At 42.5% G+C, this 24,681-nt stretch overlaps 2 protein-coding genes across 7 annotated transcripts; both read left to right on the top strand.

The window, feature by feature from the left end:
• The first annotated feature begins 283 nt into the window (after window positions 1-283).
• Window positions 284-24,534, top strand: palmdb (palmdelphin b). Of its 6 annotated transcripts, none has more exons than XM_028970370.1 (8): window positions 284-605; window positions 9,160-9,211; window positions 10,137-10,217; window positions 10,322-10,452; window positions 13,259-13,373; window positions 20,423-22,499; window positions 22,612-22,700; window positions 23,484-24,534. In XM_028970370.1, exons 2-8 carry the CDS (start codon window positions 9,167-9,169, stop codon window positions 23,559-23,561), a joined length of 2,616 nt encoding a protein of 871 aa, XP_028826203.1. In that variant the 5' UTR covers window positions 284-605; window positions 9,160-9,166; the 3' UTR covers window positions 23,562-24,534. The 6 variants fall into 6 exon arrangements, with proteins under 6 accessions (XP_028826203.1, XP_028826201.1, XP_028826204.1 ...); XM_028970368.1 differs by having other exon boundaries at window positions 285-590; XM_028970371.1 differs by lacking the exons at window positions 10,137-10,217; window positions 10,322-10,452 and having other exon boundaries at window positions 286-590.
• LOC114784744 (palmdelphin-like) lies at window positions 14,016-16,599 on the top strand. The gene is made up of 2 exons (XM_028970382.1): window positions 14,016-15,113; window positions 16,107-16,599. The coding sequence occupies exons 1-2, from the start codon at window positions 14,082-14,084 to the stop codon at window positions 16,110-16,112; spliced, it is 1,038 nt and encodes a 345-aa protein (XP_028826215.1). The 5' UTR covers window positions 14,016-14,081; the 3' UTR covers window positions 16,113-16,599.
• Window positions 24,535-24,681: the final 147 nt, after the last annotated feature.

Raw genomic sequence — 24,681 nt, 5'->3', positions numbered from 1 at the left:
TTGAAGTCCTTTTACAAACCTGCAGCAGGTCCTTAGCCAGGACTGACCCTGGCCCAGTCTGTGAATAGAACATTACCAATGGCCATAGTCATAGTGAAGCTTTGCACACTAGTCCTGTCCTTTGAAGTTAATTTCAGACTGGAGTAATTTTCTCACTTGTATGTGAGCGTCGGTGCCTGTGCTTGTCAGTCAAACCAAGCACAGCTTATCAAAGAAAGAACCCTTGACAGGCTCAGGAGGATCTGATGGGCTGAACGCTGGAAGCGAACGTGCTTCCTGCTGCTACAGTAGAAAGAGAGCGAGCGAGAGGGAGGGATGGAGCGGGGGAGAGAGAGAGGGCGAGAGAATGTGCATGACAGAGGGAGAGACACGGAGAGCAGGGACTGACAGTCCGACAGATAAAGAGAGAAACAGGGAGCGAGAGAAAGAAGATCCCCATTGAAAAGTGGGGTAACCTCGGTTCACCCCCCCCCCGCCCTGCCTGCTCTGTCATGCTGGACATCACACTGTGAGCCAGAAGAGAAGGAGCCTCCTTTGCTGTGTGTGACCAGAAGAATTCATCCTCTCTCTCGCCCAGACACTCAGCACTGGTGAGTAGAGCCCAGGTTTGTTCTGCCTTTCCTGCATTACGCCAGTGCACCCCAGATCCCGGGGAAAGAGTGGGAGTTTCCTACTCATGTCCTTTGATACTGACATTGTGTTAACCAGTTACGGTTTTCAGTGTATCCATTTATGGCTTATGGCGCATTCGTACACACCCCGGGCATCATTGTGTCAATTGAAAGTGCATTTAGCTTGAAAGTGCATTTAGCATAGTGCGTGTTGTTGTTCTGCATGTGACTAATGGGGTGGGGTGAGGAGGGGTTCTTTAATTCCTTGAGCTTTTAATTCTTATGAGCTTGTGATTTTTTGCGTGCTCTCCCAGTTGTCCCAGCATGGGTTCTTTAAACCCTTTTGTCGCCAGATATAAAGCTCTCCTCTTTAACCACGCCTTTAACAGTCATACTCGAGCAGGGTCCGGCCCCTGAAGATAGCCCTGCATCCCATTAGGGTGCCCACTTAATCACTGGATATTACTGAGATGCAATTTCATTTTCAACTCGCTTGAATGTACCTCCAAGTCCTCGCTTCATCACAAGGTTTAAGATCAGTGGAGAAATGCACTAATTTGCGGTCTGCAGGGGCTGGCCCAGTGACTACAGCACCTACTATTAATCCCAGTAATGGCTAGAAGGCAACACGTAAACAGCTCCTTTAGATATACAGAGGGACCAGATGCCCCAAAGGATTATTGCCTTAAACCATCACTGACCAGATTAATGACCAGAGATTACTGGGTGTGACTGTGAAATGTGCAGACTGAAACAGGGGTCAATGGGAGAAAGTTGTTGTCTGACCCCAGACAGTTGTGGAGAAACTGCAATGAGGGAATCACTGAAAAGCACTTTTACTTTTCACCCCACATGCAAATCTGTCCACACTGCTGCAGTTTTGATTTCTGTTTAACAGATACAATTCACAAACGCCACTTATTGGGAGAACAACCAATGTTTAGCATCCGTCTATATTTGGCATTTCATTGGCATTATTGTATTTATGGTAAAGGTGCCATTGGCCAATTTGTAGTTTTTTAAGACTATAATTTTTACTAATCATAAAATAAATTGCAATGCCCATTTTTTATACCACAACTGTATATGGTTGCAGTACTCTGAATGGCACTGTCTGCTTGGCTGAGGTCTTTTAATTCTAATTCTAGAAGGATCTTCGTAAATTGTCCTGGATAAAAGCATTTTCCTGTGTGCATGTAACCGATAGCTCAGCTGTATTCTGGGATCATTGTCCGTGTGGCTGAAATAGACCGGGCTTGTGTACAGTTGTGCAGAGGATGGAGAAGCCAGTGTGAGTGACAGGTCACGCGCGCTGCGAATCGAGCTACGTCACCTGTGTCACGAACTGCGACCCGTACGGCGGTGACACCAGCGGCTATTTACAGATCGGATCTGACCGGAATGCCAACAGGTGGGGTGCAACAGGCTGCAGGGACTGCCGTGATAAAGACGGGATTGGGAAAGGTGGGTGGCGGTGTGATGTCTTCACTGGCGACCCCTCTAGTATGTTCTATTAATATACTTTTAACTATTAAATATATTCCAGCTGTATTTTAGCTGAAAACAATCTTTATTTAAAAACCAAGCAATTACAAAACCAGTTAAACAACAAAAACAGAACAAAAAACTTTTATAAAAAAATAATTTTTAATAAAGACGAATCCCAGAAAAAAAACATTGAAGAATAGTATTGTCCAGCATCATTTTTTTCAAAATAGAAATTGGAATATTTTGCCACTGAATCTACTTTTATGATACTTTTAAAATGTAGCCAGTAGGTAAATTTGACATTTGAGGTGAAAATGTGGCAGGAACTAGGAGGTCAAACAGTACATCCCTCCAAAATTAAGCAATTTTCATCAATATTGTTAATATAATAATATAAGAACCAATGTCTGACCAAAACATTTTTGCAAATGGACAGTGCCAGAATAAATGAACAGAAGTGTCATGATGGCGAGCTGACGGGGGGAAGGAAGCACAGAGGCGGGACATACTGGGGAAAAGGATTTATTAATAAACAAATAAACAAGGCGCGATGGCCGAAAACAGTGAGACAAAATGGGGGAAAACACAAACTAGCCCGTAGGCGTGTGGCGGTTGCCAGAACTCAAAACACAAACTGTCGTCAGGTCCACACAGAAGGTCAAGTTCCTAAACTGAGTTCACGAAAATGCAGTCCCTGCAGAGGGGAGGAGTCCCAGGCTTTTAACGGCTGTCCGGATTGGGCACAGGTGATGTCTCAGGGGAGTTCATGGGAGTTCATGTAGTGATATTTTTCTGAAATAGGGTTCTTGTGGACTTACTGTGGGAGTTCAGGGAAAAACTCTCCTGTTTTCCTACAGGAAACTCCACTGGAGAAAGCATTTACATTTACAGCATTTATCAGACGCCCTTATCCAGAGCGACTTACAATCAGTAGTTACAGGGACAGTCTCCCTGGAGCAATTTAGGGTTAAGCGTCTTGCTCAGGGACACAATGGTAGTAAGTGGGATTCGAACCCGGGTCTTCTGTTTCATAGGCGAGTGTGTTACCCACTAGGCTACTACCACCCAGATGATATAGCAGATGATAATCAGACAAGATTGCACCCAATACATTTGCCTGGTTTCTGGGAGTTACAGGAATGTTATATCATGATAATGCAAGAAAGCTGAGAAACCTTCTCATTGAACAAATGATCAACCGGAGAAATGTTGTGTCACCAATAATTGAAAAAGATGGATTTGTGTTTATGTCCTTAGCATTCTATATGAAATATTTGTGGGGTGAGACATTGTGTTTTGTAGATGAGTGACCAAGCTAAGACCTGGTGATGAAAGACAGATAAGTTTTTATTTTAATAACATTATAGTTGCACATAAGAACGTTATTTAAGCCATTGAGGTTGGATAGATTAGAAGTGAGGATAGAAGTGAGGATTTGGTGACAGATGACATAATTTTCTTACTTTTTTAAGAAAGTGGACTTGTAATCAGAAGGTTGCTAGCTCGAATCCCGAACCGCCAAGGTGCCACTGAGCAAAGCACCGTCCCCACACACTGCACCCCGGGCGCCTGTCATGGCTGCCCACTGCTCACCAAGGGTGATGGTTAAAAGCAGAGGACATATTTTGTTGTGTCACCGTGTGCTGTGCTGTGTTTCACAATGACAATCGCTTCATTTTGACTTTCATGTATTAATTTTTAATGTGTAAGAATTTCAATTTACACATTTATAAAAAATATCAACAGTACGTGAAGTGAGACTTTAACACACAGTCAGTGTTATATTGGTAATGGTAAATATAGCGCTTGTCATTATGAGATGGCCAGTCTGTCCCCACATTCTCGTGATATGCTGGTACTTGGCCTGTTTGGCTGGGTGCAGTGTTCAAGAATGTTAATTTAACGGTCCATAAATAACATGATCAACAGAATGTAAAGAATGAACTGTTTTGATGTTATGCTGCTGAGACTTTCGTTAAAGTGAGCATGCTAACAAGATAGCAGCACCCTATGCCTTTTAGTACCACTATACATCTGAAGGGGCAATAGTGAATTATGGTGGCATCATGAGTGAGAAGATGAGACAGTAATTCTGATTCAAAGCAGCACTGTAAGCTATAGTCAATCATTGTAAAAGGTTTTCAGGTAATGCCATTGGGAACAACTTGATCTGCACCAATCAACCCTAAAACACCCAAGATGCATCTGATCATATGCTGCTCCCTAATAGACACAATAGTTTATCTCAAATATTACATATAATATGTTTGAACTGTCCAGTATAACCTGTTTATAGTTTAATAATTAATCTTACTTAATATAATATGCACAGGCCTGGAATGTTCTTTATTGCGTCCTGCATAGAAAATTAATAGATGACTAATACTATATCTTAGTATTAGTCTTGCAATTTGTGTTGATGGTCACTAGAAAAAGTATTTTGTCTTCCAATACAGAAATTTATAAACATTGTCCCAAAAGTGATGTCCTCACAAATTATGTCTGGGTTTAGAGTTCCTGCATTAGTGTACACTGATTATGAGAGTTGACCTTTCATTGATGTGTATACCTTTGTGTTTGTATGTGTAATTGAAAGTGAAGTGATTGTCATTGTGAAACACAGCACACGGTGCACATTGAAATGTGTCCTCTGCATTAAACCATCACCCTTGGTGAGCAGTGGGCAGCCCGGGGAGCAGTGTGTGGGGACGGTGCTTTGCTCTGTGGCACCTTGGCGGTTTGTGATTCGAACCGACAACCTTCGGATTTCGGGTCCGTTTCTTGCCCGCTAGGCCACCACTGACTAACATTTCACCCTTCGTCATTCCCACCGCCTACCCACTTTGTTTTCATTGAATGGCATGGTGTGATTAATTCTCCCACGTAACACAAGTCAGAGCCAAAGCCATTCTGTGTAGAGGGAAATGTGCTAATTTCTGCATGTTAATGAAGGAAAAGGACCAGTATTTTTTGCTTTTGGGTCTCCATCACACATTTAGACCTAGTAAAATTACTGCATTCATTTCTGTTGTTTGGTGTACTAGTGTATTGTGGCATGATTGATATTAAGCTGTGGTGGTACTTTGAAGATCTTGTACTTTGAAGTGCCAAGAGGATATTACCATGCTTGGCAGACACTGCAGACAGATTATGTTCCGACTAGTGACGCTTGATCCGTGTCTTGTTGGTGAAATGGCGTTGTGGCACATGTTGGCTGGCATCAGCCACCTGAGTGTTAATGCATATTACATAATCACAGAGTTTAGTTAATAAGTAGGGTGTCACTTTTCTTTCCATTAGTTGTAGCTTTAGCTTTCTGCTAAATAGTTTCTTATTGAATTTATGGAATGGTTATCTCTCAGACTTGTATCCCCTTATAAACAGGATCAAATTAATCTTGTTGAACCAGTACTATAACAGAAGGTGTAGCATTCTTCATGAATGTCTTCAAGACTTATATAGAAATAAGCAGATAAAACCAAGAAAGGACTTCTGGCTAGTTGTTTGTATCTTGGAGAGGAGAAGCTAACTACCAACTCAGCCCTTAGCAGTTCTTTCTGACACCCAAAGCTTGACAACTACTTATTTTTTTGTAGATTATTTTAACCCACTAGTCGATATGTTTCTTATAAACGTCCTGGGACCAGTAGCAAACTAAATCTGTATTTTTCAGTGATTTCATTTAAGAATTCTGATTGGTGTACTTCATACAAATCCACTAACATGCTCACCCACAATGGCAACACATGGAAATTGTCATTTCAGCTACATACATGTGTTAGACAGTACATAGTGAAACAGAACATTGTTTCTCTGGAACCTGGTGCTCCATGTAAAATTTGAAAAATTCTAATTTAGATACATTCTGACATAAAGTGCACGTGTGCGACATAAAGTGCAAACAGGGGACACAGGCGGTGCAAGAATAACATTTAACAATAACACAAAAATGACAACAATGAGACAGACAGCGCTAAACTAGTGAAATGAATAATAAATGTGCTAAGTAAAATAGTGCAAATATTGTGTGTGCTTGTGTGTGTGTGTGTGTGTGTGTGCATCAATCCAGAGTGTCTGGCAGTGACCTTTTTCCAGATGGCAGGAGGGTGAAGAGTCTGTGTGAGGGATGTGTAGAGTCCTTCACCATGCTGGTGGATTTCCTGATGCAGCCTGTGTGGTAAATGTCCGTATGGAGGGAAGAGAGACTCCGATGATCTTCTCAGCTGTCCTCACTATCTGCTATAGTGTCTTGCGGTCCGATGCAGTGCAGTTCCCAAAGCAGACAGTGATGCAGCTGGTCAGAATGCTCTCAGGAGAAAGCCCCCTCCACAAACACACCCAAAACAAGCAGGCCACCATACAGGCTAGGATCGCCCCGGACAATAGCTAAAACAACACTGAAGCAGCAATGTTTCCACATTACCATGGATTTGCGGAGGCATGATTAGCATTACAGCTACAGTATCCAGGCTATCCATTATCCAGTAAACGTAAGACAGGCATAACAGAAATCTACCAAGGTTTTGTTTTTGGTTTGGTTTTGTTGTGGCTGGGTGGATGTTCTCATTCTGACTCTCGGGTGCTCGTCATTGTAATGTCAGCAGTGGACAACATGCACTCACTAGCTGATTGGAATGGACTGTTGCCTCCAGATTGGCCCCAAGTGTGTCTGGCAAGCTCTTGGTCCATCTGTCCCCAACTCACAAATTCAGAGTTTGTCTACATGCACTCCATAACGTCCCAGTTAACAAGGGTCTGCTTAGCCCCATGACAGCACCTTGGCAGATTGGGATGCAAACCGGCAACCTTTTAATTATGGGGCTGCTTCCTTAACCGCTAGGCCACCACTGCCCCACCCAGGAGCCAACAAGATTGTGGATTACATTTAACCTTTGTGGAGTAAGCAGATGATCCATAAATGTCAATTGTGTATTGGACCTTATGTAGGATTAAAACGTTCACTGGAACAATGCATACTAAATCTGTGACCTTCTTCATATACAGCAGGGTGTTATTGGTGTGTAAGGGGAATGCAACTTCATTGCGCTGTTCAGGGTGATCCTTGGTGTGGGTGTTGTTGGGTTTTTTTTGTTTTGACATAAAGGCTCCCATGATGCAGGCACTTTTTACATTCACTCAGTGTTTTTTTTTACATTCGCTCAGTGCTCACCAAAGAATGTAGTGCCATGAAATGTATTGTGAGAAGAAATCTAAATGCATGTATCTATTGGCGTAAGTAATGGCAGCGATGTTTTTTTGTGAAATGTGTTTAAACACAGTATTTTTGGCCTGTAATCCAGTTTGCAGGTCTTTCCTGTCTTTCTTGTCACTCTTGATTTTTCAACCATATGGCACCTTTCAGTCTTCTTTTGTAATATTGTTGCATTTTGGAATTTTTTGTTTCTTTAAAATCAGTTTAACAACAGTACATTTATAACCACCTTCTTAACTTTTATGTTTGTGGTCAAACATTGAGAAGCCCCTTAGAACACCTGGAGGGTAGCCTTGAGATGTTACAAATGTAAAATCTTTGACCCCTGTAAGATTTACTTCTTTCTATACAACATTTTATTTCCAACAATGTCTTATCCCCAACACATAAGTCAATATTGGTTAGAGACATGGACAGTGTCTAAGTAAGCAGTTGTACAGCAACCTGATGCCAAGGTTATTTCATGACTACATGCTGTTATTTACCCCTTAACCTCTGCTCATTGCCCTAGCCTGACTAGCCTCACTCGTCATGTGTTGATCCTTGTCAGGGTGCCCTGCCTATTATTAACCCAGTCACAGCAGAGAAAACCTGGTAACAGTAATCAAGACCTGCAATTCCACTCAAATGCACTCGCATTCTGGACAGGCGTCACATAAATAACCAATTCAGGAAGCTCTTGCTCATTGGCTCCTGCAAGGGAAACCCAACAGTCTATTTGGGGTGGTCATTTTAAGTTGCCTTTTGTGTCGCATACTAAGAAATCCTTTTTTCACACCTCAAGGGAAAGAGCAAGGTGCCAAAATGAACCTTTTGTCACAGTGCCAGTGACATCATGTTCCACAGATGGACAGACAAGCTAGTTCAGATATGTGGATGTTTACCTTTGCACTCAATTGCTCGTCATTGTTTTGTTCTGATTGAATAAAGCCGGGCAGGCATTGTATGGATCCTGAACATAAAACAGGATTCTCGCCAGTGTGCAGCTCTGCCGTTTTTCCTCACTTCCACACCGCGCCAACTACTGTGCCAACTGTTTAGTTTTTCGTTCTTGTTTCACTGTTCATTGATTTTTCTTGAGTGTGACTTCATACTGCTCTCTTCATTCTGTTCATTCTGTCACAATTTGTAGTGTGTGGGGTTTGTCTTGCGCTCCAGGCAGTGTGGTTTATCTCAAGTCAGGGTATCTTATTGTTCTCATTTATATATTTATTCTTGGTTATACCTTTTTATTAATTCAATAAATGTCAGTAAATGAGAATAATAAAGATATTAGGGTTCTTCTAATGTGTACTTGCAAGCAAGATGTGTTCCTTGTTTTGAAAAATATTTAAAGCATGTTAATCCTGTTCACATGCATGACATCTGTGTCTTCTTCTTTTTATTGTTGGCCATTAAAAAAGGGAGATGCAGAACAAAGTCAGATTCCAGGCTAGGGTCTCACTGTGCCTGTTCCCTCCCTCGAACGCCTTGCCTGGATAAATCTGACATGTGATGTGACAGGGAGAACATGCCAGCCATGCCAGCTGTCCTAGTTGGCATGCAGCTCTCTGCGGATAGGCAGAGTGTTTTACACGGCCCACCTAAACCTCTGCAGAAAAACCCACCCACGCTCCAAAACAGAGGCCCACTTGGAAATTCACAATTGTGAACGCGCACGCACACACACACACACACACACACACACACACACACACATTAATGTTTTCCAGCTCACCCACACAGCCGCAGTGTTCAATCACAGGCCTGCTTATCTCCAGCAGATTCCTCTCTTCTATCCTTTCTCTTTTATGCACCCACTCACCCAGCGTTCTTCTCCGAGGGTGAATTTTCTTTCATCTATTTCAGGGTCAGCATGGAGGAAGCCGACCTGCTGAAGGAGAGGCTGCAAGCCATTACGGTGAGCATTCTTTCACTTTTGTTCCATATTAAAAATTTGCTAAATAATGCCTTGGACAGTGAAGGGAAACAAAAGTGAAAGCTATGGAGTCCAAACTATTGCGACATTGCTCCGTACAAGTCTCTGTCTACTTTAGCTCAGCGAACATTTACCAGAATTTATGACATATACTTGCTGAAAATGAGACAAAAGCAGACATTATTCTGCATGGGCAGTGGTGGCCTAGCAGGTAAGGAAGCGGACCTGCAATCTGAGAGGTCCGTCAAGGTGCCAATGAGGTACCACTGGGCAAAGCACCGTCCCCACACACTGCTGCCCGGGTGCCTGTCATGGCTGCCCACTGCTCACTCGGGGTGATGGGTTAAATGCAGAGGACAAATTTCACTGTGTGCACCATGTGCTGTGCTGCTGTGTATCACATGTGACAATCACTTCACTTTCAAAGCACCGTCCCCACACACTGCTCCCTTGGCGTCTTTCATGTCTGCCCACTGCTCACCAGGCGTGATGGTTAAAAGCAGAGGACACATTTTGTTGTGTCACCGTGTGCTGTGCTGCAGTGTTTCACAATGACTAGCTATTTTTTTACTTTCCTTGATACAACTTTATGCAAAAAGTTGTGTAGAAAGGATCCAATCAAATATCATCATGCTCAACTGATTTTCTGAGCATGAGGATGTAATCCATGTAAAGTGGATCATTTATTATGAAAGCTCTCTGCATTCTAACAGATGGGAAACATCATGTCTGTGCTTTAAAAAAGAAATGTACACTTTAGCAGCCAGTCTACTGACAGCAGGAGGTCAGATTATAATGACAGCGCTTCTCAGAAACATGATGTCAGGGGTTAATAATGGAAGCTGTGATAAACCTCAGGTAACTACAGAGTCACTCACAGAATCACTTTCTAAACACATTTCCATAGGATAAAAGAAGAATCCGTGAAGACATTGCCAGAAAAAGACGGGACATAGAAGAGGAGAAGTTGAAACTCCAGTATCTGAAGGTCTCGAAGTTTATAAATATTTGAAGAGCTTTTTCGGTTGATTGGTTTATGATGTCAGATATGATGTATAAGTTTTTGTATTGTATCGTTTGCGTCACAAACAGAAAAAATCCCTTCGGGAGCAATGGCTGATGGATGGTCTGAGTACACAGAGCGAACAGGAAGAAGAGGCCATGAAGCTACAAGCACAGGATGACCTGCAGCAAACCCAGGTCCTGCAGAGCAACATCAACAGGTGCATCTGCGATGGTGTGCGCGTGCACATGCCTCAGCTATTTCCTCCCGCCAGAGCGTCTACTTTCTCTCGTTTACGATGATCTGGGATTACAAGGATTATTCCAAGATTGGCCGCCTGAACCGATTTGTCCTTGGTGATGAGCTTTGTGTGTCAAGCAACGGTTAGAGAGTTTGGCAGTGAAGTATAGCATTATGTAACCTGTCTGCTTGGACACAACTTGTTCTTAAAGAACTGTGTACTCAGCAGATACATATTAATCTGGCCATTTTACATTAGTTTTGGATGAAAATAGGATTTATGACTTCAAAAATACTATAAGCATTGTTGGTTGACAATATGGCAGTGGTAATGGCACTGGTAATATCACATACTGAATGTTTTTTAAGGCCATAGGTGGCCATAGTTTTATTTTTGGAATACGAATGTCATATTTAAATTATCTTTATATAATAAATTATATTAGGGCTGCAACTAACGATTATTTTAATAATCGATTAATCTGTCGATTGTTTTTATTTATTAATCGTAGAATCGCATTCATTTCCAACCCTTTATTCAAAAACAGAACCAAAATCTTTAGAAAGTGCACAAACATGTTGCTCCTTGAGCTGTTATGATAATAATAAAATAAAGTGCCACCTGAGCTGCCAGAACGATAAATAATTTATAAAAAAATAAAGAACAATACAAATCAGAAGATTTAATAGGATTTGTTTGAATGTCAGAACTTATTCTCTACACTACACTACAGATGCACACACTCACAAACTCTCACACTGACACACACACACACTGCAAAAAATGCTTTTCTAACTTAGTAGTTTTGTCCTGATTTCAGTCCAAATCTCTAAAAAATCTTAAACCAAGATACATTTACTAGACACATGAAATAGCATAAGAAATGATGTCTTGTTTTTTGATAAAACATCTCAAAATTGAGTGATTGTTTAAAACAAGCAAAATTATCTGCCAATGGGGTAAGAAAACTAATCTTAATGAGATATAATCTCAAACAGAAGTTTTAAGCATCACTTAATTTTCTCATGCCATTTTTCTTGTCTAGTAATCTTGATTTAAGATTTTTTAGATATTTGGACTGGAAACGAGACAAAATTACTAGGTAAGAAAAGCTTTTTTTGCAGTGTAGCTATCATGACAACAGATTGAAAAATGGATGGTCCAAAAAAGGCTAGTGAATAAAACATGTCTTTAGTCTTTGAATGTAAAGTAACTATAGCACCCCGCTTTACTACGAGCTAACGCTAACTTGTCATGCTTGTCAAGCTGGATGACGGGTAAACATTTACATTTACATTTACATCATTTATCAGACGCCCTTATCCAGAGCGACAATCAGTAGTTACCGGGACAGTCCCCCTAGAGCAACTTAGGGTTAAGTGTCTTGCTCAGGGACACAATAGGCGAGTCGTCCACGCGGAGACGCAGAGAACAGTCCGAACGCTGTTTCATCCCCCCTCCACACCTGTAGGTGGCGCTGTAAGTCCCCGTCTGGTTCTCCTCCGCGGCGAGTTAAACCAGGGACATTAAAGTGAAAGTGAAGTGATTGTCACACGTGATACACAGCAGCACAGCACACAGTGCACACAGTGAAATTTGTCCTCTGCATTTAACCCATCACCCTGAGTGAGCAGTGGGCAGCCATGACAGGCGCCCGGGGAGCAGTGTGTGGGGACGGTGCTTTGCTCAGTGGCACCTTAGCAGATCGGGATTCGAACCAGCAACCTTCTGATTACGGGGCCGCTTCCTTAACCACTAGGCCACCACTGCCCCAAAACGTTCCTCACTTCAAAACGGAACAAAAGTAGGATTCTGTAGCGACTTACCCTGCTGCTGAACTCCCTTCCTCCTCATCAAACACTCCAACATGTTTGCGTTTCAGGTGCTGGATCATTGCCGTGGTGCTCCCGTGTTGTGCCATGTCGCTTTTGCATATTTTCGCGCAGATTTCTCTGCCTCCGCCATGTATCTGTCCTCTACCTCCGCTTGTTTTCTTTTGCTCCGCGCTGTCTATGAGGCGCCAACTTCTGCTAGCATCTGTGCGTGAGAGAGACCGAGTGTGTTCACTCCGCTCCGCGCTCAAATAAAGTTTTTTTTTAAAAAATCAAATGTCTCCGCATCGCGCGACATAACGAATCGATTAGGAAATTCGTTGCCAACTCTTTTAGTAATAGATTTTTAGCGATTTTTAGCAATTTTTAGCGATTCAATCGATTCGTGTTGCAGCCCTAAATTATATTATATATTAAATTATCCTTGAAAAAAAATAAAAGTGTGGAAGTGACAAAGCATTAACATTTGGTTTAGCACATGCCTCGATACCAAAGCAAAATGTAGCCATCACCAATCCATAAGTAATTTTTCCAGTAAGGGACTTTTTAAAAATTTTATATGGCCACAGAAAGTACATGAGATCCAAATAATCCAACGTTAACCCAGGGTTCTCTCAGATGGCAAACAGAGGCTGATGTTTGATTGTTAGATCTGTCCAGAATGCGAGTACAAAATGAGAAAAAAAGATGAAAAGCAATTTATTGCAAGTAGGATATGGCCACATCATTTTACCTTTAGCCCAGGGATTTAGCCCAAGGTCAATGTTAAGATAGTGTGACAATCCGGAATATGTACAGACTGTTATTGTGAGTGTTTGATAGATGGTGTAGCAGGTGCCATAATAGGCCATTTATGAGTGTGTGTTAGGTCTCAAGATGATGATCTGATGCATTCACCACGGGTGTCAGTCATTGTATAAAAACTACAGCTTGTGCTCGTTCCTCCCATGTAGAATAGAGAAAGAGATTGAGGCCCTAGAACTGGAAGAAATGAAGATCTCAGCAAAAGAGGAGCTTATTCTCAGGCAACTGAAGGAAGTGGAAAAGACCGCTGAAGATATCATTAAGGTATTGCTCATCTAATATTTAAGATGGATTCATTATCTGCCGAGGCCTGCCTATTGTCATGATGTTCTGTGAACATGTCTGCCACCTTTTGGGTGTTTTTGAGTTACTGCATTTGCAGGCAATGGGTATGCTCTCAGTGAGAAACAGAAAATCAATTCTGTTTCTTTAACACTGTGTGATACGGTCAATACCTTATTGTTTGAGACTGTTCTCAAAAATTACAAAAACATCTGTGAAATGGGGATTCTGGAATTGTACTTTTGCGCGAAGCTTGTTGGTGAAGCTTGAAAAACATGTGCTTGGCAGTGCTCACATTGCGCGGAAATTTGGAAAATGTCTTTCCATCTCATCTTTGCGATTTCCTGATTTTGAAATATTTCTACACAGGAAGTCAATGCTGACATTCAACAAGGTAAAAATCCTTTCTTTCTCTTTCTTGCTGTGACCTTTTCTTACATCTCATATACTGTCTGCTTCTATAATCCCTGTAGAAACTTATGTGGTTGATGTTTTTTGTTTCAGATCCAGTTCGGTACATCTACTCTGAAATCCCTGATATCCCCAAGTCATACAAATCTCCGCTACTGCAGAGAAAAAATCAAGATCTGGAATCAGATGGTGAACACACAAAAAAGGGTATGAGATGTGTGCTTCAAATTTCAGGGGAGCTGTAGGAACTGAAACACCAGCTAGTGCAAGCTCTTGCAAATGGGCACAGCTTTATGGTACAGTTTGGTGAGATTTGGTGAGATATCAGCCAGCATCTGTTCTCTGTTTGCAGCCATGTTTGCAATGGAGATCAGTGTAGAGAAGGACATGCGCACAGGAGAGAGCCTGATCCTCTCTGCAGCCACCATCTCCCCAACGGAAATACAGCAGAAAGGCATTAAGGTCTTTGATGATGGCAGAAAGTCTGTCTATGCTCTGAGCTCTGGTGGGCAGGTTGTCAAAGACGATGTGGGAGAACTGAGCCCAAGAGATGTAGAAGAGCTTCTACTTAGAGCATCTGAGAAGAAAGTCCCTGTAGATGTCGAGTACCATGAGCCTGTGTTCTCTACCCCTTTCAATAGACCATCCACGCCTAGGAAGGCAGATCAAGACCTGGCCAGTCGGAGCAAGACTCCAAGTCCATCCCAGCTAGACTCTCAAACTACGCCAAGCCCAGCACAAACAAAGCAGTCACCTTTTAACATTCCAGAACCTATAACCAAAACTGAGCCTTCATCCAAAAATCTGTTTCCTCACCAAAGCCCCAAGAATACTCGTCTGAATCTTTTAAATGGAGGCAACTCTGTAGCACACCAAGACACAGCAAGGTTGAGTCCAGATTGCACCCTTGTCTCCAGTTTTAAGGGTGAGAATCATGACCTGATTGACTCTGAAGATGGGATGCTGCCTTTCTACCAAGACACCAAGTTCAGTGTGATGAACACCCTCCCAATGGATCTAGAAACCTCTGAGCCCATCACCATGATCTTCATGGGTTACCAGACAGCTGAGGATGAGGAAGATGAAGAGATCCAGGCTGAGCTGGTCGTTATTGGAGATGATCAAGACAAGGAGGTAATAGATTGTGTAGATCCTCCCCTGTCATACCATCCAGAGGGTTACCACAGCAAGATCTTCTGCCCTAGCAATGCTAATGTCTACAGGTCTGAAGTAAAGGCCAGCTGTATTAGAAATTACATACAGCCTCGGTCAGATATTGTATACATGGGACTGAAGACATCAGCACCACAGGTACCAGAAAAATTCCAAGAGGATTTTTTGGACTTTGGGCAATATCCTTCTAACCTCTTCATACTGTTGTTAGTCTTTCTTCTGATGCATCTGGTGTGACGTTGCTGCTAACCCAGTAATACAAATGGTTTGCATTGCATTGAATGTTCTGTTCCAGCCTGTAGTTCTCTTCCACCACCTAGTGGACATACATACATCGATGTCTGACTAAATCTTGCTTGCTGCATATTAATCAGATGTTGTCTCACCTCGATGTCATGCTTAACTCAGGGTCTTCCTACAGTAACACACTAACATGTATCCGTATGCATTTGGCCTTTTTGTCTTACTAATAAATGAATGCTCTAAATAGTCCACCTTCTTCTGTGTTTTGTCAGTAATGGTGTGTCAGAGACAGGACTTCTGGAAATAAAAACAACATAAATTGATTTAAAAAGAAATTCACCTAATTCATACTTCAAGTATAATATACCCAAAATAATATTTTAACAACATATGTTAATCATAAATATATGATATTTATGATATTTATTTCCCTGATGCCTTACAGCAGTCATTGCTTGTCACAGCCAATGACTGTGAAGTCTTGTTCCCTTTCTTATATGCCACTAAAACACGCCTTCCCCACGACATGCTGAGACACTCTTGTGGGCATATGTGAACAGTTTGTCCTTGGTTGCTTTATAAGGAGCAGGGGACTTTAAAATGCCATTTCATAACATAATCTTGAGGAGCTGTTACGTAATGTTTAGCATTATATAAGACATGTAATTGCACTTGAATTGCTGTGTGCTTATTGCACATGTTTTCCATGTAATTACACTGAGGCATTGAGCATTCTCACAAGAAAAAGGCTCAAATCCTGTTAAGCATGTCATAAATAATCAATAACATTATTTCTCCCAGTAGCAAATGACACCTTTTATTTATTCATCGGTTTGAAAGAAACCGCCCGATGTTGAATTTGTATTCTCTCCATTTTACCCTCCACAGCTTTGAAAACTGACAAAGGCACAGCGAGAAAAGTATAACAAGCAAGCCATAGGATTTCAGGCTGCGCCTTAGCTATTCTGTCAAGAGGATGGGCGGAAACACAGAAGCCTGCGGTTTTTCTGCTTTGCACAATAGAAACAGGACTTGGAGAACTGCTGGTAAAATGCAAAAGCAGTGTACAAAAATGGGAATAAGAGAAGAACATATTTTCGTTTGCTTTTTAAAAGAAATAAAGCCTCATTGTACTGAGGCCAGATTGGGGACACCTTTGGATACATCACTGGATGGACTGAACTGATGATCTTTTTTTTTTCTTTTTCTGGTTTGTAGAACTATTTAGCAAACTAAATGACTAGTTTCTTTCTATTCTATTCTTTCTGTTTGAAATTCAGCCTCAAAATTCTGCCTCACAAATATGGTAACATTTACATTGTGTCATATTAATCCATAAAGTATGCCTTGTTTTGCAGCCCAATTAAACTATATTATTGTCGCCCACTGTATTCATTTGCATAACCTAATTTTGCCACAGACAGGCAGTAATAGGACCTCTGACGGTTGACAGTTTCCACATTTGCTTAATCAACCAACATTATTAACTCCGGTTCCATGACACATGGACAAAGAGTATGTTGTGTTCATGTGTTTGAGTCTATATAGTCAAAGTCTGTAAATGTGGTAAAAATGTGCAAGTGTGTGTGTGTGTGGAAGCACCAGCAGACTGCACTGCGATTGGCTGATTATCTGCACATTCAGTGCGAGTTGCAGTCTCTGTGGCTACAGCGAGGCAGGCAGAGCTGCCGCTCAGCGTTGCCACAGCGAGACTCGTGCTCTCTCTCTCAGACCGCCAGCACTCCCGCGAGGTAAGCTGCAGGCACACTGCCTCAAAAGACAGGTTGGATGAATGGAGTTTGAAGCCTTCGGTGGTTTTGGTTGGAGCAGGTGGAGGCGAAAGTGGTATACCTGGCATTTATTTACTAATGGCATGCGGTAATGATCTATTTGGAAGGTGCTTTTGCAGGTAGAGTTGGGGGGGGGCTTCATCACAAGTTGCAGTTGTTTCATTTTTGAATATTGAACTGAAAGTGCGTGTGTGTGTGTGTGTGTGTGTGTGTGTCAATTTACATTTTTGTAAATCAGTGAACATTAATTGAACAGCAAAGACTTTAACATAAATGGATTTATGTATATCATAAATATTTATTTCTATCTTGCTATGTTTGGTTTGAGATTGCCGGTTGTTGGCATGAAAAATTTGGAACCATAGTAAAGTTAGTAAAGAAATATTTTTTTTCATTCTACTGCACTGCACTGGTAATTAAAAATGTGTTAGCCAAAAAAACCCAAAACTATTTTTAAAACCTATTCTGCCTCATTGTGGATGAATCTGTTCGGGATTATCTAGAAAAGGCAGACAACACCTCGTACCCGGGGGTGACAGAAGGAGATAAACTTCTTCACAGTCGATCCCCGGTGCCGGTGAGCATCAGTGGCATCTGGTGGCAGGAAGGTGGCTTGTGTGCCGTTGGCAGTCGATGCCCCAGTCAGGTGGATGAGAGCCATCTGATGCTGAGTGGTGATAAAGAGCCTCTTACATACAACTCTGAGTGTTTTCGGAGGGGGCAAAGCTCTTCCTCCATGGGGCAGATGACAGAAAACCCCTTCATCAAACGCCACTCGAACATGCCCAGAATATATACCCAGTGATTTTTTTTTTTTATATATTGGAAAGTGGTGAGAAATGACTAATGCCTGTTCATTTGTACATACAGTCTTATAAAAAAAACACATTTCAGGCTTCTCTGTCACTTCTCTATCACTCCATTATTTTCTTGCATACGAATTGTGACAGAATCGACACATTCCATGATTTCCCATCTCACGTTTGCAAAAGTAGCTGCAGAGGGGGCTAATTTGCCTTTACCTTCGCAGCAACTTGAGAGCTTCTCAGAAACGTTCCCAGGTCTGAATAGCCTGCCCACGCACTGCTGTACAGCCTTTCAGACTATACCTCGGTTTACGATACAGCTGCTTCTGTTCCTTCGTATTGAGAACATTCCTGAACTTTGACAAAGAGCAAGTCACCTGACACCCGCAGCTTGACTTTTTTTCATCACATGGCATGACGTGAACAGTCTTCGTATTAATGTGGCAGGTGCATTGGAGATTCATTCAATTATCATCCCAAATAGCAATCATTTCCAAAAATTCCTATTCAGAAAGACACACATGCAGACAGATCCCAGGTGGCACCTTGCCATTTTGACCTCTGACTTTCCTTTGACCTTGACCATATGGGTAAGGAATTGGACCCATTGAATTCCCAAATCGCAGGTGTCACTGAACACACTGCTCCCCGGGCGCCCGTCATGACCGTTGTGTGCACCGTGTGCTGTGCTGCAGTGTTTCACTTCACTTTCATATTTTCAGCATGAGATATGTTAATTGTAAATATGGCCCATACCATCAGTTCCCAGATACAGGCATGCAACGCACAACAAATGTAATCTTATTATTCTCTTATTCTGTGGCGCTGCACTCAGAGGGGACATGGCATGTGTGGTACTATTTACCCCGTTCTCCATTGAGCAACAGTATGAGCTGCTCGCTGGAAAGGCGAACTTGCCCTTGGGAAGCTTTGCTCCGGCACTGCTGACCGCAGCTCACATCACAGTGGCATTTTTTGGTCAATAACCCTCCCATCAGCCCAGTTCATGGAACATCCTGTGGCTGGTCAATAGCACCCAAAAAAAAAAAATCAAAGCTGGATTTACTACCCCACAACTGCCCTTTGTCAGCCCAGAGTGTACACATTTGTCAGGAGGGTAACAGTGTGACTCCTGGGGTATCTTCATCTTCAAAGATGATTCCCATCTGGATCCTCGGCCTGAAAGCGCTGGTAGGTTCTGTGACGTGGTGATACCTCTCAGACTTTCTGTCCGAGTGCGGATGCTAATCCCGTTTCGCGCTGAATTATTTATTGGATACAGATTGTCATGACACAAATGCTTGGGCAGAGGAGCTGCGAACGCGTGGAAGTTCAGCCTCAACCGAGCTGTTGTGCCGTTGCCATGGCATGCAGGAGTTTGCTGTCTTGCTATGCTGATTGGACTTTGTGGCTTTAGTCTGGTTTGATTGCGGGAGAATTCTGAGCGGTCCAAGTAAAAACACGTCTAAAAAATCAATCTGAATCAAAATGTGGACGTTTTATGATGATTTGAGAAGACTTCCAACAAAAGTCATTCATAGTTATACATGTTCTAGTTTATTTAAGCTTATCACTGTATCACCTTTTTTTGCGGAAAGTCCAGATTAAAGGGGAAGTGACTGGATTATGGACTGCACGGTATCAGGGTTGTCTGTGTTAATTCCTGTGCATGAAAAGGTCTGCGGACCATGAGAGCCATCGCTCTCAGTTTTGGCAGCGAAGATCAGATGAGATCACCAGGGGGAGCGCAAGCCTGTGGCCATTGTGAAAAGCACACGACCTGCACCAAAGCTATTAAGTCGAACGTAAAATCTTTTTCTTTTTCTTGTGAAGGATGTGCATGTTAAGAAGCGATTTTGCGGAACGGCCCACGGTTGCAGGGCTTTCGCTGTGATACCCTTCCCTCGAATCTCCCAGGCGGGCCTGGGGCTAACTGGCGCCAGGGACGGACCTGCAGCGGAGCGAGCGTGGGCGACAGACCAGACCAGACCCGGGCCCGCAGCCTTTACGTAATGAGCGCTTTTTAATTCGCTCTCCGCCGCCACAGCCCCACTTTGTGGAATGAGTCACTGCAGTAGTAAACAAACAACTTTTCATTCCCCTCATCCAATTAAGCCGGTGACCCCTTTGTTGTACAGCGGAACACATTATTGAGAGCTTTTTTTCGGTGCGTTTCGAACCTCGGCTTCTGACTGAGTGGGTATGCTGTGCGCCGCTTGCGAGCAGACATTGTGCTTGTTTCTAGAGGTTTTGTGACTGGCCTGTTCAGAGGGATTGAGGTAAGAATCATGAAGGAACGACAAGGTGCCTGTTTAATACTTACTTATACTAGTACTTACTTGTGTGTGGGTGATGGGTAAACTAATGACAGTGTAATATATATTGTAATCATCATGTATCAATAATCAATATTGTATGCGGTAGCATGTTTCATATTAACTCAAAAATGTACAGGGCAAGAAAAAGACAGCGAAGAAAAACATTTGCTGTGTTTTTCTTACGTTGTTGAATCATCTCACAGCGTGAACAGCTAAAACGATACGGCACTTAATGTTTCAGAAAGAAAAAAAAACGAAATGATGACAAATATTTCTGCCACATTTTACAGACAGCCACTACCGAGGTGAATGAGGTGGGTGAAAAAGAAGTGAAGGAAGGAAGCAGTCACCTACGGGATCAGAATCTAGCAGAATCGCGTGCCAAGGCCGTAACCATGGAGACCGCTGAGCAACCAGAAACAGCAAATATAACTGGCTATGAACAGGAGCTCCAGGAGACTGAGGTACCTGAGAACGAGGGCTTAAGCTATGAGAACGACGAACAAGTCTGTAATGAGGAGCTTATAGAATCCAGTGAGACCACAGCAGTAGTTGACATCTCAGAAGATTTACCTTCTTGTGAGACAGGCAATCCAGGGGAATTCGACAATATCCCATCCCCTAAGGAGGCTTTAATTTTGGAGGCAACGCATGAGGAGCTAAATCGTAATGAGTCCATCACTTCCTCTCTCTCGGACACGCCGTCAAGTGCAGAAAGCGTGTGTGAGAACGACACCATGCGTAGGAGACATGAACCCCTCATAGAAGAACTCAGAGAGGACCCTGAACCTGCAGAGGTGTCCAATGAGGATGGGGAACTGGTAGAGCCGTTTAACCCCATGCCAACAGATGACCTCATAGAAAACTTTACATACGAGGACATGGACGAAACAATGTTGGAGCAGTATATCCGGGAGGAAGCCCTGTCAGATGTCTCCACAGAGTCCTGCCATGACCCGGAAGACCTGGACGAATGTCTGAAGGTGGAAATCGCTGCTGCATCTTCAGACAGTGAGACGGACGAGAAGTGGAGGAACATATTTTCATCCTCCATCAACAAAGAGGATGATGATTCCTATCTGGACAGTCTACAGCTGAGTGCTCAGGAGCTTTTCATTCAAAAGCCCCAAGAACAAGAACAAGAGGAGCACTTGGAGGTTGACCAGGACCCAGACGAGTCTGATGTCCCACTGCATGAAGAAGTTCTTGAGCAGCCTGAGGCCAACACAGAACACGAGATTTACATTCAAGAAGTGAGTTACCCAACACCAACACTGTTCCATGAGCTGTCAAAAATCTCAGAAGACGAGGAAGAGAATGGCAAAGTAATGAAGAATATTAAGAATCCATCATCTTATCCTGAGCCAGAAAAGAAGGTGCCAAAAGATTACTGTGTGATCCAGGAGACCAAGAGCGAGAATGTCAGCACCGAGCACGTAGACTTCCGCGTGGCTCGCAAACAGTGGTTGGAACTGGAGGAGCAGACCAAGAACTTAATACACCATCCAACCACAAAGTCCGGATATTGCCAAGGCAGCCATAGTTCAATGTACACTCCGGTCCGCAACATCGACAGGTCCAAGAGGGAGCATGATTTTGAAAGCCTTGCTCTCGGAGGGGAATATCCACACACCCACTTCAGCCCTTGTTCTGAGGACTCAGGCGTGGACGACTCAAGCTACAGATCCCCTTACGATGACCCAGAGACACCTATAGAAAAGGAGATCCGCATGGCCATGGAAAGGGAAGACAACTTGAGACGTGAAAGAGGGATGTCTGTGTCAGACTCAAGCAACAGTTTACAAGGAAAGGAGAGGTCATTCCAGCCACTGTGCCAGGAAGTGGACGAAAAGAGGAAAAAGTTTGACAACCAGGAAGATAGTTGTAGAATACCCAAGTCACCTAGCAGCACAACACCATCCTTTATCATTACCTCATCACCATCAAAGGATGCAAAGAAACATGAGATTGCTGCCAACAATATAATCATCCTTGAACCAGACTCATTTCATCCCAGCCCGAGGCATGCAGCCAAAGACGTGGGTTCCTCACTTTCTGGTGACTGGAACCCGGATGAAACTTCAAACGTGATCATTCTGGAGACGTCAAACTTGATCATCCGCAGTGCGTCCGAGTTCTGCCTGAACTCGCCGTCAGAGGAGAACCAGGAGAGCACCTTCCTCAACAACCCATTCTTCAAGCTTCGCTCCAGAAGCACTCTGTCCCTTGTGGATGAGGAGATTAAAATGGTCAAACTGCGTGAGGAGGAACTGAAGAAGCAGCGGGCCAGTGTGTACACAAAAGAAAAATTCAGCACTATCCTTGTCTCCCCAAATCTGCTGAACAGCGTGTCATTTGATACGTCCGGTAGGATCATTTGGCATTAAAAATATGTCAGTAATAAAAATAAAAGCTGCACTTTATTCAGTCTTTTGTTGTTAAGACTTCCTGCCACGATAACGTTTTCTTTCTTCAAAAGATTTGCCAGTAAAATGCAAGTCCTCCCCTTCATCACCAATGAAGACAGCTTACAAGATGGATCGTTCTACTCTGTCCTGTGACACCAGGGTAAATAAATAATTATGTTCATTAACTCATACAGCACATAAAATGTGATATTATAGGCCCAATGTCCACGGCGCTATAATAAACGTAGCGTGGGAATCATTTGGTAATGTCACATCAGGTGTGATGTGAAAAATCACACCTAAAGACATGATTACTATCTTATCAGTATCATAGAGAGGAGAGCCCACCCAGCCCTTTTTGTACAAACATTATATGCATACATTACCTCATGAATTTCAAAGTATCAGAAAAAATTATAATGTTATCATGGATAAAATGGGATGCACGGAGAGCATAAGCATGTGTAAAGATGAATAAATGTCATAAATGGAGGGGACGGGTCCTGGACATCACCACTTTCATAAATATTTGTCTTGGAATCTTTAAAATCTTATTAGTTCAATGTGATAGATTTCCCATGTCTTCTCAGCACATAAACATTATGTTGGGGTAGGGGGATCAGGTTTTAGCCACTAGCCACATTTAATAGCAGCTGTTAGCATTGTACATAACAATATATATAATATATTACTTTTCTTCCATGTATGAGTTCCAGTGTTACACCCATGATTCCTACTTTTTTGTAAGAGCACCAGATACTTTGTCCCAAGTGCATGAGTGTGACCGCTGATTTGTGGATTAATTAGAGCTTGCAAAACTCCTTATAGCAGCTAAATGTTTTTTGGAAAAGTCTGGCGTTTACTTTCAAAATCCCTCCATGCGTTTCAGTTGGCTCCTGCAACCGTTTGCCTTCTTACTTCCTTCTTCTGTCTCCACACCCAGTTCCCTGAGATTTACAACGGTGGACGCCGTAAAAGTGCCATGGCCCTTCGCTGGGAGGCTGGGGAGTTTGCAAACTGAACGCTGAAGACCATGCCAAATGGATGGATTCAGTACAAGTATTAATGCTCTGTCTTATATAATGGACTTTCACAGTGGTTAAAAACGCATTACGAGAGGATCGTGTATGTTTTTTGTGACAACATAATAACACTGGCTACTAATAGCTGCTTGTGTGAATTTATGTCCAGCAGAGGCAGACAAAAAAAAAAATGCATTGTGTGTGTACGTGTGTGTTTGCCAAGATGCCTGAATGTTATCTGAATGTATAGTATTGTTTAGTCTAGCATCGATGCCTCTATTTAGAATTAATTCAGTATACCAGTCCAGGCAGGCTGAGAGCATATTTTGTATTGAATGGGCTTGGTAGAAACAGACTGCTAATGTGTCCTATTTTCATATTCTTCTGGAAAAAACTGGGTTTGTAGTTTTCAAATGGATGCTGAAGTTAATGCCGAATTTTTAAAATTTCCATTCAAAATTGATACGCTTTGATTATGAATATTACCTTTCTATAGTCATATACTGTACATATGTTTAGAGTAATTGCTGACAGAAAACCACTGGCCTGAAATCCCTTTAAAAGAATCCTCAACTTTTGAAACTTTAGAAAGCACTTTGACATTGCAAAAGTTTACTTATTCCAAGAGTTACATTTCTAGGCAAGTAGACCCCTTGGCCAAAGATTTGGGAGATTTTGATTGAAGCAAAATTTAGAAAAGCAAAGAACGTCTGAAAGCAGCTAATGTCATTTCTGTGCTTATTTTGACAGTGCAATTCAATTGAATGTCTATCAAAAATAATAATAATAATGTTTTGTATGCTAACTGATGTTTGTATGCTTACATGTGAAGCCAGTGTGCTCACCGTCATACGTTCTGCTTTCTAACTTTGTGTAAGCCACTTATTTATATTGCAGCCTGGTTCTTTGTATATTCAATGCAAGTGTTAAAACGGCTTAGTGCATCAATAAATATGTATGGGCTGCACACAAGGGTAAAATTGTTCTCTGCTTCATCAGACTGTTGCTCTAAAGGTAAATACCTGCACGCCCTTGAAGGCTCACGGGAGGGCGCCGAAACGCACTCAGGCAGTAATGACTGTGCCTGAGCCTGCAGACAGTTCCCCCCACATCAGATGC

Source organism: Denticeps clupeoides, chromosome 2 (assembly GCF_900700375.1).
Source record: "Denticeps clupeoides chromosome 2, fDenClu1.1, whole genome shotgun sequence".
Classification (NCBI taxonomy): Eukaryota; Metazoa; Chordata; class Actinopteri; order Clupeiformes; family Denticipitidae; genus Denticeps; species Denticeps clupeoides.
Note: the sequence above shows the minus strand (reverse complement) of the source record. Positions and strands in the feature narration are given on the sequence as shown.